Source organism: Sarcophilus harrisii, chromosome 2, assembly GCF_902635505.1.
Source record: "Sarcophilus harrisii chromosome 2, mSarHar1.11, whole genome shotgun sequence".
NCBI lineage: Eukaryota > Metazoa > Chordata > Mammalia > Dasyuromorphia > Dasyuridae > Sarcophilus > Sarcophilus harrisii.
Genome location: NC_045427.1, coordinates 404,770,510 through 404,784,101, shown reverse-complemented (window position 1 = coordinate 404,784,101; position 13,592 = coordinate 404,770,510). Strand labels below are relative to the sequence as shown.

At 37.7% G+C, this 13,592-nt stretch overlaps 1 protein-coding gene across 1 annotated transcript in view; it reads right to left on the bottom strand.

The window, feature by feature from the left end:
* DOCK2 (dedicator of cytokinesis 2) overlaps positions 1-13,592 on the bottom strand; it is a 486,757-nt gene that overhangs the window by 441,766 nt on the left and 31,399 nt on the right. The window contains exons 2-6 of the mRNA XM_012552398.3: positions 13,363-13,446; positions 8,118-8,158; positions 6,000-6,055; positions 5,387-5,483; positions 3,577-3,725 (exon numbers count right to left, since the gene is read on the bottom strand). Coding sequence (XP_012407852.1) covers positions 3,577-3,725; positions 5,387-5,483; positions 6,000-6,055; positions 8,118-8,158; positions 13,363-13,446 — 427 coding nt within the window. The remainder of the gene's footprint in view (positions 1-3,576; positions 3,726-5,386; positions 5,484-5,999; positions 6,056-8,117; positions 8,159-13,362; positions 13,447-13,592) is intronic.

The window sequence follows — 13,592 nt, the reverse complement described above, 5'->3', positions numbered from 1 at the left end:
GTCATTTAAACTGTCTGTTTTATACAGGTATATGACACATGAAGAGACCTTTAGCAGAATACCCTATCAAAGCTGACAGGAAGCTAACATGCAACTCTCTCTTGACCTGATTTATTCAACTACTTCTTTGTAGAACTCTTTTATATTTTCATTATTTAATTCAATTACAGAAAGCATCCTTCTAATCATTGTAATTTTAATTATACTCACTGCTTTTAGAAAGGTAACTGAGCCACGTAGAATAAAATTCTATATTTTACATAAAGTACTTTGTGAATGCAAGGTGGTGTAGTGTATAGACAACCCAGCCTAGAGTATCACGAAGATCCACTTTCAACATTTAGACATTTGGCAGTTGTTACTTAATCTGTGTGACTCAGTTTTCTTCAATGATAAAATAAAGATAATAATAGTATCTATCTCAGAGGATTGTTATGAGAATCAGAGTTGATATTTTAAAGTATTTATACAGATTCAGATACTTAGTAGCTATGTGACCCTGATTATTAAGTCCTTGAGATAAATAGTAACAACTACTTACCATAGTTGGCAGATTGTTTCCATGTAATGAGGTAATGTTTGTAAGATACTTTGCAAACTCTGTAAATGCTATATAAATGATATCTATTATCATTTAATACTAAAAATAATTTTAATAATTTAATATGATAAATAATTTAAATAAAATTGAAATTTTAGGTTAAATAATTTAAAATAATTAAATAATAATACGTGAAAAGAGATTATGATCAAAGAACAAAACAAAATTTCCTAATGAATGGTAATGAAGCATTTTTATATTCTGGCAGCAAGAAGTGTTAGCAATACTCAAAAAGACAGTATCTAAAACTGACATATAATTATTTTAAGTAGGGATCTATCTCCTTCTTCTTACTGAAAATTTATCCTGGAAATCTGGGCTTCACTTCATATTAATGAAGCCCCAATTACTAGAATAAAATACTTTCCTAAGTTTAGCAATCTCAAATTTGAGAGAAAGAAGCATATACATGACTTATACCTAGAATTTTTTTAAAGGGGGTGGGAGGAGAAAAAAAAAACTTTTTCTAATTCTGTCACTAACTTTGAGACTTTAGGCAAATCTCTTCTCTGGAAATAAGGGGACCACCTTAACATTCTATTATACTGATTTCCATCTGAAATCAGTATATTCTTCTTTCAGAGACAGCAACTAGGTGAGAACTAGAGGGTCTAGGTTCATATCTCAGCTCTGCTACTTGCTATTCATGTGACTATTTAACCTCCTTGGGTCTAAGTTTCTTCATCTATAAAATGAGGGGATTGAACAATGATCCTGAAGGTTTTGATGCAAAAGCTTCGATGCTCCAAATTATTTGCCAGGTCCCACTGGTGGCAATTATATGTAAAATACATACTTAGAAATGCTTATTACATTTGTGGAATTTTTATTATTGTGGCACTATTTCTTTCTATGGGATATTTTTTTGTTTGCTTTTTTTAGAGACTATTTCCTATTTTGCTTAGGATTTATCATGAGTTACCTATTAACTCACACAAGTATAGCAACAAGAAATGATTAGCTTTAGCTATATTGTAGTTTGGAACTTGCAAACTCAAACAATCAACCAGGCTCCACCTGCCCTTAGAGCAGGGATTTTATACAGTACCATCAGAACCAGAAAACAACAAGGCATTAGCCCAGAGCTGGAGGTGGAATCTCTACTTTTATGTGAGCTCCCAGATAATTCTGTCATACCATGGAATGGAAAGAATGGTAGGTTTGGAATTAGAGGACCTGAATTCAAATCCCACCTGGGCCACTTACTATCGATATAACATTAGACAAATGGTATCTCCTCTCTGGGCCTCAGTTTCCACATCTATCTGTAAGAGGGTCAGACTACTACTCTTACTGTTTGGTTTCCATCCACCATCACAACTCCCTTCCCCCAAGATATTCATCTTGCCCCTTGAAGGCAGCACTTATTTTGATTTTTGTCTTTGTATTTCCAGTAGCTAGCACAGTGCCTAGCTCAGAATAAATGTCTATTTAATTGAAATGAACTGACTTTAAATAAATTAACTAGATGGCTTCAAAGGGACCTTCCTGTTGTAAGGAACACTTCCCACCTTCTAACGTCTAAAACCATTCCAGGTCTAAAACCATTCCAGGTCTATAAGGCATGTACATCTTCAGCTGAAGAAGATAGTATGCTGCAAGTGGTGATGAGCTTCTCTCAGCCCTTTGAGTCAGGCTATAGGGAGGTCTCAGAGGACACTTTTTCTTTCACTTCCCTAAAAAACTGAATGAAAATGAAAGTACAACAAGATTGCGGTCCTGAAGGAGATGCTCTGAGGGACTTGTCTTTCTCAAAAGGAATGCCAAACAGCCTTTGCCAGACAGTTGGGCTCTAGACCTTCCTATTAAGTGAACTTAACACAATCCTTTGCACTAGCTATGAAGCAATACTTAAAAGTTGTTAAAGCCCCTGTTGTGAAACAGTGTGCCAACGAAATTTCTCAGACTTACTAAGCCATGAAACACCCTGCGGAGACTCTGCCTAGCTCCTGAAACTCTTTCTATCTGCTTCTCTCATCACTCAAGTAGGTTAAACTGTCATTCAACCATCAACTGTGCTCACAGCAGACAAGGTAGAAATATACTCTTGTCCTAATGAGGGCCCACAGAGGGTTTACAGCAGAGAATACCCAGGCCCAAAATTTTCCTGACTGGAAAAAAATATCATCACCTTTCATGCTGATGTGTTTTTTATTCCAACTTATTTCAGCTTTCCCTTTCACTAAGAGTGTATTTTTTTTTTTGCATGTGCCCATATTATTTTCCAGCATGTAGAATCAGTACATGGCAGGTGACGGAGGAGGTCAGGGGCAAGAATCAGTGGACTGAGATTCTAAATGGGGCAGAAGTACATCAAAATATTGAAAGAAAATCTGGTTGAAAATGAATCCAAATGACTATGCTCACTAATTGTTTGGTAAGAGGTTAAATGTATGCCCCAAATAGCCCAGTTAAAATTGCAACACAAGTATTTTCTCTGCTGCCACATGCCTATGGATCCCAAAGGGTGATTGTGAACTACTAGGAACGTTGCTGTGGATAAGAGCCATCCAAATAGAAAGTGGCAAACTCTCATCTAAAAATAAAATCTAGATTCTCTGTTCTACAGCATGGTATGGGAAGGGGGTAAGAATAAAAGAAAGAGATTAAGAGATAGAGAAGTAGAGAGGTGGGTGGACAGGGGAGATAGAGAAAGGCAAAGAGACAGAAATGAAAAAGGGAGAGAAGGAAATATAAAAAGGGGGATGAAGAGAGGGGAAAAACAGAGGAAGGAATATGGGAGAAGAAAAGAAATGGGGAAGAGGGTTGAGAGGAACAGACAAAGAAGGAGGAGAGGGAGAGAGAAGAAGTGAGAAGGAAGAGAGAAAGAAAGAGATGGAGAGAGGGCATAGCAGAGAGGAAAGCATAGGGAGGAGAGAGGGAAAAAATGGAGAGAATTGAGTTAGAAAGAAAAAGAGAGACAGAGACAGACAGAAAGAGACAAAGAATGTCTAAAAACAAAGGGAAAAAATTACCTGTTGCCATAGTCAATTTTTGAAGTGACTTTCTGCTTAAGTTCCTTCAGCTCATCTTTTGGTAGAGTTCCAGACAAAAGCTGAGACCTCCATTCCATCAGGTCATACATCATGTTCTGTACTTGGAAAAATCTCTCTTTTTTGCTAGCCTGGGAAGCAAGAAAGGACAATATTTGTTACCCACATTTCATCTACAAAGGTTACCAACTTTCCCCACTTCCACTCTCACTTCTGGGGAGAATACAAACCCTAGACTAAATAAGCAAATATTTAGAATGAGAAAAGAAGTGTCAACACTAACAGAGCCATTACCTTCTAACTCTGCTTCTAGCTCTCCAGATTGAGTCACCATGATTCAACTACCTTCTTGCCCTGGAACTTCCTCTCTTTCTTTGGTCCTCTTCTCCCATTGGTGAGTTTTCTACAGACCTTCCATTTTCTAGAGAGGCCATCAACAAATATTCTCCTAAATTCTTCCTCTGGATTTGCTTCTGACTTTCCAGACTTCCTCACCATACTACCAGGTACTTTCTTTTCAACTCCCTTTTATGCGTTTTCTTCCTTCATTAGAATGTAAGCTCTGTGAAGTCAGGGACTGATTTCTTTCTTTTCATTCTATTTGTGTCCTTAGTACTTAGAGTGGTACCTGGTACATAGTAATGCTTAATAAATTTTTGATAATTGACTAACTGGTGGTCACTGGTACTCTAGCACAACTATTTTGGGCAGAATGTATAAACATAAAATAATGGTCACAATGCACAAAGCTAGGTTTACCAACTAGCTCTCTACAATGAATAAAAGATGGGGATAGGATTCTAAACACTTGACCATGAGTTACATGATGAGTTAGATTGCTAATATAAAGTCCTTCCAAAACTCCCAGCTACCTGCAATAGATTTAAATTTTCAACTTATTATTGAATCATGGGTCATGAAAATCCTGGTTTTCAAAGGTATTTGATCTCTCTCTCTAGATCAGGGATTCTTTAACCTAAGTTCTATGAATACTTGTTGTTTTAATATATTTCAATAACTCAATTTTAATATATTTTCTTTTGTATTCCTAGGTATTTGTTTCATGTATTAAAAATATTTTGACAACACCAAAGATATTTATAGGCTTCAGCAGACTGACCAAAAGGAACTTTGATCTAGATATGATCCATACCAAACATGGTCATGATATTAAGCTTCCCAAATACCACTACCATACTATTGTCTTCTCCATAATAACTCACAAGTGCACAGGTTTCCAATGCCATTAGCAAAGGCACAGAATCACCCTGCGAGTTCAGACAGTGCAGGCAAAACACTTACACACACACACACTCAAAATTCTATTTCACCCAATTTTCGTGATCACATTGGGGCTGATTACATTTTATCCCCAGGGAAGCATACCTTCCTACTACTTCCTAGCTCTCCAACCTGCTGCAACAAGAGGCTAAATGCATTTGGTTTCTTTTAGATTTGCAGCTCAATTTCTTTGGGCCTACAGACAACGTAAGCAGTTGCTAATTTTTATAGTTGCTTTATGTATAAAGAAAAAAAAGGAAAAAATGTGTTATCTAGAGGCTACCTACAATGAAAAAGTACATTGAAGCTAGAAATTTTTATTCCAATCCCACAGAGACTGAACATTAGTCTCTGCCCTTTGGCCAAATTATTTCCTCATTTAAGTCTTAAAAAAAAAAAAAATTATTCCTGAAATCACCAAAGCTTAATTCCAAGTCTAGATTAAGTTTCCTTAGATAAGCCCAAGCACCATCAAGTAAGTATGTGTCTGCCATAGGGGAGCAAGTCTCACCACATACAGCTGCTTCCAGATGCTGCCCCACTCCCAAAGCGTTGTTGTTACTTCTTGTGCCAGGGGAAGCTCAGCAGGAATAATGTTCTCAGTATTTCTGGGGTGAGGGGTAAAGGGAGAAGAAGAGGGAGGGAAAGAAAACACATCAAGAATTTGAGGTTTAGGATGTTAACAGGATTAAAAAAACTAGCAAATCGTTAGAGAACTCACAGCTGCTCAGAGCTGCTTGAGTCTGAGCCATCTGCAATAGCCATGCTAATTACATTATGCAAATTCGAGGAGCTTCCCTTTCTAAATCACTGCCCTCACTAGGGTGGACTTTTCATGCTCCTTACTGAAGATTAATCTTCAAATGAATATACTTTGACAGGATTTGTCTAAAAAATGCTTGATCCTGGAACATTCCTAAGCCCAGTACTCCCACAGAAATCAAAGACCTGAACAGGAATAAGACTAGGAAAAGATAGAAAATCACAGTAATTGACAAAAAAAGAAAAGAAAGAACAACCTGGAATATTATGGACTTAAAATACATTCCCTTTCAAAATGATTTGACGCGTGATATTCAAAGCTGCTAAGGCCAAGGATAAGCCCACCAGCAAAATAGAGATACCTTCTTTTCTCAATTGTAACTTCTTTGATGTGAATAAAGGATCTTGGAAATATCCCCTGTTAGAAACAAAAGGAATTTTTTTTTTAGAATATATGTCACTATCTAAATGGTTTACCTTAAATCTTCATGTTCTCAGGACATAAGGTTCAAGTCCTGATTTAGTTTCCCTTTAAATGAAATTAACAATCAGACAATGTTAGAGAAGAGAAGAAGTATTTTTGCAAGGTGATAGTCGGCATTTCAATTTAGAATCAATATGTATTCCTTGTCCCAAAGAGCTCTGCATCACCAAAGACACCAGAGGATGCCCTTCATAAAGCAATTGGGGGAGGAGGAGAGGAGGAGGGGAGGGGGGTGGGAAACAAGGGGAGAGAGAAGGGAGAAAGGTGGGGGAAGAGAGAGAGAGAGAGAGAGAGAGAGAGAAGAAGAGGAAGAAGAAGAAGAAGAAGAAGAAGGAGGAGGAGGAGGAGGAGGAGGAGGAGGAGGAGGAGGAGGAGGAGGAGGAGGAGGAGGAGGAGGAGGGAGGAGGAGGAGGAGGAGGAGGAGGAGGAGGAGGAGGAGGGAGGACGAAGGGGGAGGGGAGGAGGAAGGGAGAAGGAAAGAGGGAGAGAGGAGGAGGAGGAAGGGAAGGGGAGGACGAAGGGGAGGGAGAGGAGGAAGGGGAGAAGGAACAGAGGGAAAGAGGAGGAGGAGGAAGAGGAAGAGGAGGGAGGAGGAAGAGGAGGAGGAGGAGGAGGAGGAGGAGGAGGAAGAGGAAGAGGAGGAGGAGGAGGAGGAGGAAGAGGGAGGAGGAAGAGGAGGGAGGAGGAGGAGGAGGAGGAGGAGGAGGAGGAGGGAGGAGGAGGAGGAGGGAGAAGTGGGGAAAAGACCAGAAGGGAAGGAACAAGGCAATAGCAAAAGCAATATTCTTTCCCCTTGGGAACTCCTAGACTAGATGGTCCACTTCAGCTGCAGAAACCTAGTGCAGCCTGGTACAGACACTGCATTGGGCAAGAATACACAAGGAATCCAGTTTGGGATGCAAACAACAATTTTATGTCAGGTGGGTCTGGTATTTCTGGAAAGTATGGCAATTCAAAAAAACAAGTTCAAGGGTCCTCAATAGAAGGAAACATTGAAGTTAACTAGTTTGACCCCATCATTCTACACCTCTGAAGACCAGAAAAGTGAAATAGCTTATCCAAAATTAGTCAGGTAGTGAATGGGAAAACTAGAATGCATACATCAATTTTCTAACTCCATGCCCAGAATTCATTCCATTATATCACACTATATTGACTCTCCAACTATGGCTTCTGAACTGCTTCCTTAAGCCCAGGCTGACAATTAATATCTCCACAAAGGCTTTTTGGGACAAAAGATAAAGAAAGAAAGGAAAGATATGGAATGATGTCAATCGCCAAATCATGTTTTTGAAGATTAAGTCTGGTCCCTCATATGTGGATATTTCAAAATTTAAACTGGTTTTCATACTAAAGAATCTGTCTCTGGATGTCAGATGAATTTGGGATAGAAACATCTCAACAAAGATTTATTCAAGTTGTGTTTTTCAAGCTCAGAATAAGATGGAGATACTTTCCCAAAAGGCCTATCAGGAAGGAAGATTTTTTTTTCTTCCTCCATCAACTTGGTTTAGTTTACAGGAGGCATCACACTAGATGCCATGCCAAGTCAAATAATGATCCTAACAAGTAAAAATATTTAAAGTAATCCTGAAAGCAGTATGGAAAAAGAACTGGCTTTTTTTTTTTTTAAAGAGACATATATTATTGTCCTAGCTCTGCCACTGACTGCATATAGCATAACCTTGAACAAATCAGTACTATTTGTTGGGGCTTCTGTATGTTTATTGAATAAGGAACAGGACTAGTCAGGGATTCTTAGACTTTGTGAATAGGTGAATGTGTATTTGCTTTGGCAATCTTATAAAAGTGTATGGAGCCCTTCTCAGAATAATGTTTTTAAACCTGCAATAAAATATGTAGAATTTCAAGAGAGACAAATTACAGTGAAATACATTTATCAAAAAAAATTTTTTTTTAAGTTCATAGATCCCAACAACTGCTAAACTCTAACATTCTAATCTAATCAATACAAACATGAAACAATGCACATTACCTCTAACATTTTGTGTTTCATCAGGTATCCCCTGTACCAATCTAAAAGAAAAAAAAAAGGAGAAAAATGAAAAAAAATTTCCATAATATTCTGACAAGAGTTTTAGAAATAGACTAAAAAGCTCTTTACAACACATTTGAACCTAAAGTTATTAAAAAGGTATAGGCATTACAGAAAATATTCTGAAATATGGTTGTCTATTCTAGAGTAACTGATATTAAATCTCATGGACAAATGCCAAAACTTAAATAATGCATAAATTAGAGAGTGGTGACAGCAACAAATTAGAGAGTGGTGATTGTTGCTATCACTTCCCTATTATCCTTTTATTTTTTTGCCTTTTGTTCAGAGATATTCAAGATTAAGTTGCTGCCTCACAGTCACAAAACAACTAAGTGTCTGAGGCTAGATTTGAATTCAGATCCTCCTGATTTTAGGGCCAGTGTTCTATCTACTGCACTCCCTTTCACAGCCACTTGCTTTTCCCCATTCCTGCTCATATCACAATCTTTTTACTAGGACTCCTTAAGTCCAACCTGATATCCCTGCCTCCAGTTACTCCCTTCTGTAATTGTGTAATTCATCTTGTTTGATAGACATAAAGGAGAAGGGAGAAACCAGAAAATCCTATTCATACTGTCACCTGTTTTTTCAAACATGTCACCTCATCATCAGTTGCCACAGCTTCTGGTAGCTCCTAGAAAGTTAGAAAAGTCATAGATTCTATGTTGGGTATCCATCCAAGTACCCAACAAAAACCAGAGAAACTTATATCCCAGTACAATAAATTTTTTTTTAGATATAGTAACTCTCAAAGAGCATTTGATAAGTTAAAGTGATTACCAGTTATGTCCTCAGAAAGAGGTAGTAACACATGTATGAAGCTATATGTCTTTTATTTATTAAGATATTGAAGTACAATGATGTTAGGAATATTAAAAAAAAATAAAATGTGCTCCTTACTATCAAGAAATTTACAGTCTAGTGGAAAAACAAACTATATAAACATGAACAAAATTAGAAAAGAATATAAAATCATTTCAAAATACATACTAAAGAAAAGAGATTACTAGGATGAAGGGGATTAGGAAAGGCTTAGTGGGAAAGATATGGCTTTTTCAGGCTGAGTTCTGAGAGTATGAATAAAATTTAGATAGAAGGAAAAATTATTCCACTTCAAGAAACAGCACAAACAAAAACTTCAGAATGAGCATGGAATATCCTGGAGATAGAGAGGAGAATACTTTGGCAGAGACCATTCTTCTGAATGAGAAGAGGCTGAAAAAGCAGTCTGGGACCAGATTGTAAGAGAAAACTAAATGTCAGTCTAAAGAGTTTGGATTTTATCCTACAGGCAATGGTGAGCCATGCATTGTGCGTTCTGTAACAAGGAAAGGGCATTATAAAAGCATCATATTAGGAAATGACTTTGGTAAAGATATACAAGATGATTTAGAGAGGGCCAGACTACAAGGAATCTCAAGTACTCTTAGTTCCAGTGACTTACTAGCTAGTGCCCAAAGATGACATCCCATCTCCAGCTTCCAAATCTTTGCACAGGTTCTGGAATACATTTCTTCCTTCTCTAGCCTCTTATGACTCTAAGCTTTGTTTAAAGCATACATCTGGGGCCACTTCAACACCAGACCTTTCAATATCTTTCATCCATCCAGGTTTTCCTCATTACCTTAAGCTTAGTTTGCTACAACAGCCTCCTTTGATGGCAGATGATTCAAAAATCCTCAACTGAATAAATGCTCATTTGGGGCAAGGAACTGAGCAAAGTGCTAAGGCTACAAAAACAAAGTGGGAACAGTCTCTGCCCTAAAGGAGATTGCATTCTACTAAAGAAGAGGACGAGTATATACAAATTATGTTCAAAGTAAAGAACTCAAATAAAGAAAAAGAATTAGAAGTTGGAACATTCTGAAAGACTTCATGTAGAGGCCTCCAAATTCCTTAGAGGCTAGAAGAAGGTCTGTTGATGGAAATTGGAAAGTCTACAAGAGGAGTGGGTTTATAGAGGTTTGAACATGTTGACTTTGAGATATCTTCAGAACATCCTTCTTCCACTCTCCAAGGTTTCTTTGTGTCATCCTTGACATCCTGCTTCATCCTGACTCTCCCTTACCCCATTGAGTCAATTACTTATCAAGTCATTATCATTCCACCTCCACAAAATTTCTCACACACTTGTCCCCTTTCCTCTATTTTACTACCATAATTCAGATCCCTATCATCTCTTGTCTTGATTATTGAAACTGTTGCTTCCTGATTATTCTCTCTCCTCAAATCTCACCACTCAAATCCATCCTACATCCTCAAATACAGACTATGTCACTCCCCTCCTCACTCAACTCTTCTGGCTTCTTACTGCTTGTATAGGCTGTCCTTCATGCAGAAATGCACTCCTTACTGATGCTATAAGAACCAGGAGATCATAATACATGGCAACAACAAGATTTTATGATAATCAATTCTGATAGATGTGGCTCTTTTCAACAATGAGATGATGGAGGCCAGTTCCAATGATCTTGTGATGAAGAGAGCCATCTATACCCAGAAAAAGGACTATGGGAACTGAGTATAGATAACAACATAGCATTTTTACTCTTTTTGGTTTTTTTTGCTACATTTTATTTTCTTTCTCATTTTTCCCTTTTTGATCTGATTTTTCTTGTGCAGCAAAATAGTTGTATAAATATGTATACATATATTGGATTTAACATATATTTTAACATGTTTAACATATATTGAATTACTTGCTATCTAAGGGAGGGGATGAGGGGAAGAAGGGAAAATTTGAGACACAAGGTTTTGCAAGGGTCAATGTTGAAAAATTATTCATGCATATGTTTTGAAAATATAAAACTTTAATATATAAAAAAAGAAATTTACCCCTTCTTCATAGACTGTTCTTGATAGGTGAAGCTTAAGTACCATCTTGTACATGAAGCCTTTCCTGATGCCACAAACACACAGTCACACATAATCACCACTATCACCACTATCGGCACCACCACCACCACCACCTTTCCAAACTACCAAACTATTTTATTTTTATTTACATTTTATTTAGATTCATTCTCACCCTTCTTATACATGTTTTTGTTGTCTTCCCTGTTGGATGAGAATAGAGTTTATTTAATTTTTCATATTAATACCCCCAGAGACCAATATAGTACCTCAACACAGTAGGCACTTAATAAATGCTAGCTGATTGATGACTGAAGGATTAGGAAGGTGTCTGATCTTGACTAAAGGCCAGAAGCTCTAGGTTCCATTCCACCATCACCACCAGTAGCAATAGCAACAAATATTAATAAGCACCTACATCTTGCTAGGCATTATAGTAAAAACATTGGGAATACAAACAAAGACAGAGTCAAAATTCCTACCCTCACTGAACTTAAATCTAATAGGAAAAAAATGCAACAACATACAGGATTTTTATGATATAAATTAGAAGTAATCTCAGAGGTCAAGTACAGCAGTAAAGGAAGGCAAAGAAAGAAGGAATCAGGAATAACCTCCTGTAGAAGATGGGATTTGAGCTGAGTCTTGAAGGAAATCGGGAGACATAAGGAGTGAAGAGGAAAAGCATTTTAGGATCCACTGGCATGAAAGACAGCCAGGGAAAACATATAGAGACAAGAGATTGAATGTCTTATAGGAGAAATTTCTTTGATAGAGGACTGATGTGGGGTGGTTAATTTCCTCACTATCTCCAGAGATGGCTAAAATAATTGTTTCTATCTAATAAAATGGGTGCAATCCTGAGAGCATGAGTTTTGTATACAGCCAATATTAATGAATACTCTGACTTGAAAAGCCTTTGAAATTATTCAAGCAGATCCAAATGCTGGCATTCATCATTTTAGTAAATAAAATGCATCTGTCAGGAGCCTCTTTACCATAACCTCATTACTAGGATGACAGATTGTTGTTTAAATATGTCCACAACAAATGGGCAACTCAAAACAACTTAAAATGTGACCACCCAGCTGGCTCATTATTATGTAGAGTGGACACATACTACAGAAATTTCAGAAGCCCAGTATAAATGCAAGCTGTTTGCCCAATCCCCTATCAACTAGAAATTGTAAAAACAGCCCTGTATTCCATTCATCTTATACATACCTCAGTCTGGGTAATAGTATGCTTATATTGAGAATTCCACCAATCAGATTTATCTTCTATCTTAGGGCTCAGGGCTGCCTATATCCACCAAGACTATGAACAACTCTCAGGGAAACAAATTCTGCCCCAGATTAAGTTATTCCTGGAGCTCTGCCTTAACCTCTTAACTCATAGCCCTATTTTTTTAGTTTAAGATCTTAGTTTCAGAAATTGTTTGGCCAATTCCAGATCTGGCCCATTTTCAAGGCTTTTTCCTAATCCTAGTCTCTAATTTAGGAGCTATGTCTTGGTGCATTCTGTAGACTAGCATATACAACTGATAGGTAAATAGGAAGACAGGGGAACAACAAGCATGATTTAAGTCTAAGGGACTTGGCAGTTTGTGATGATAAAGCTGCTGCTCTATTGGTCACTAAATAAGAAGAGGTAAAATTCAATGATGAACAGCTGGGTGGCTCGCTGGATAGAGTACTAGGCCTAGAGACAGGAAGACAGATGTTTCATCCAACCTCAGGCACTTCCTAACAATGTGAAACTGGGCACGTCACCCCATTTGCCTCAGTTTCTTTATCTGTACAATGAGTTAAGAAGGAAATGGCAAACTGCTGAGGTATCTTAGCTAAGAAAAAGGGTCACAAAGAATAGGACATGACTACAAGGACTCAACAATGCAACCACCCTTAAACTTTCTTCCCTTGGATCACTGTGAATTGCTTCTGTTTTTTTTTTTTTTTTTTTTGTTTTGTTTTGTTTTGTTTTTGTTTTTTGGTTGTTTCTAGTGAGGAATGGAGAGAAGAGAGGTTTAACCCATCCTCCAACCCTGCTACACCCACGCCTTAAGCAATTTTGCCTTTGGGTACCAAAAGAAAAAAGTGAAAGCTTCTCCAGGGACTTAATTCCAGTTCTGAATCCAGAGTTGATGGAAGTCTTGATAGGAAAGGAGTGAGCACAATGCCCCAGTCTTTGGATCCTGTCACTGCCAAATAACATTAAATCTCTCTAATGCTGAAAATATTACAATGATGCTATAGGATAACAACAGAAAATAGCTCAGATGCCTTAAGAGTAGAGGCAAGGCCAGTTTCAAAGAATACCAACCCCTTACCTCCACAGGTTTCCTGGATCCGCACCACATCGCCAATCTGTAGGGAGAGCTGGGGAGCTCCATTGCCTCGAAAGTTATATATGGCTACAAAAGAAAAAGGAAGACAAGGATAGATATAGATTAGAACTCATAGAGAGCAGACCATGCTCCAGCAACAGTCACTGAATCATAGATAGGAACATGAGATCACAGATTTAGAACTGAAAGGGTTCCAATACCCAATTCCAATT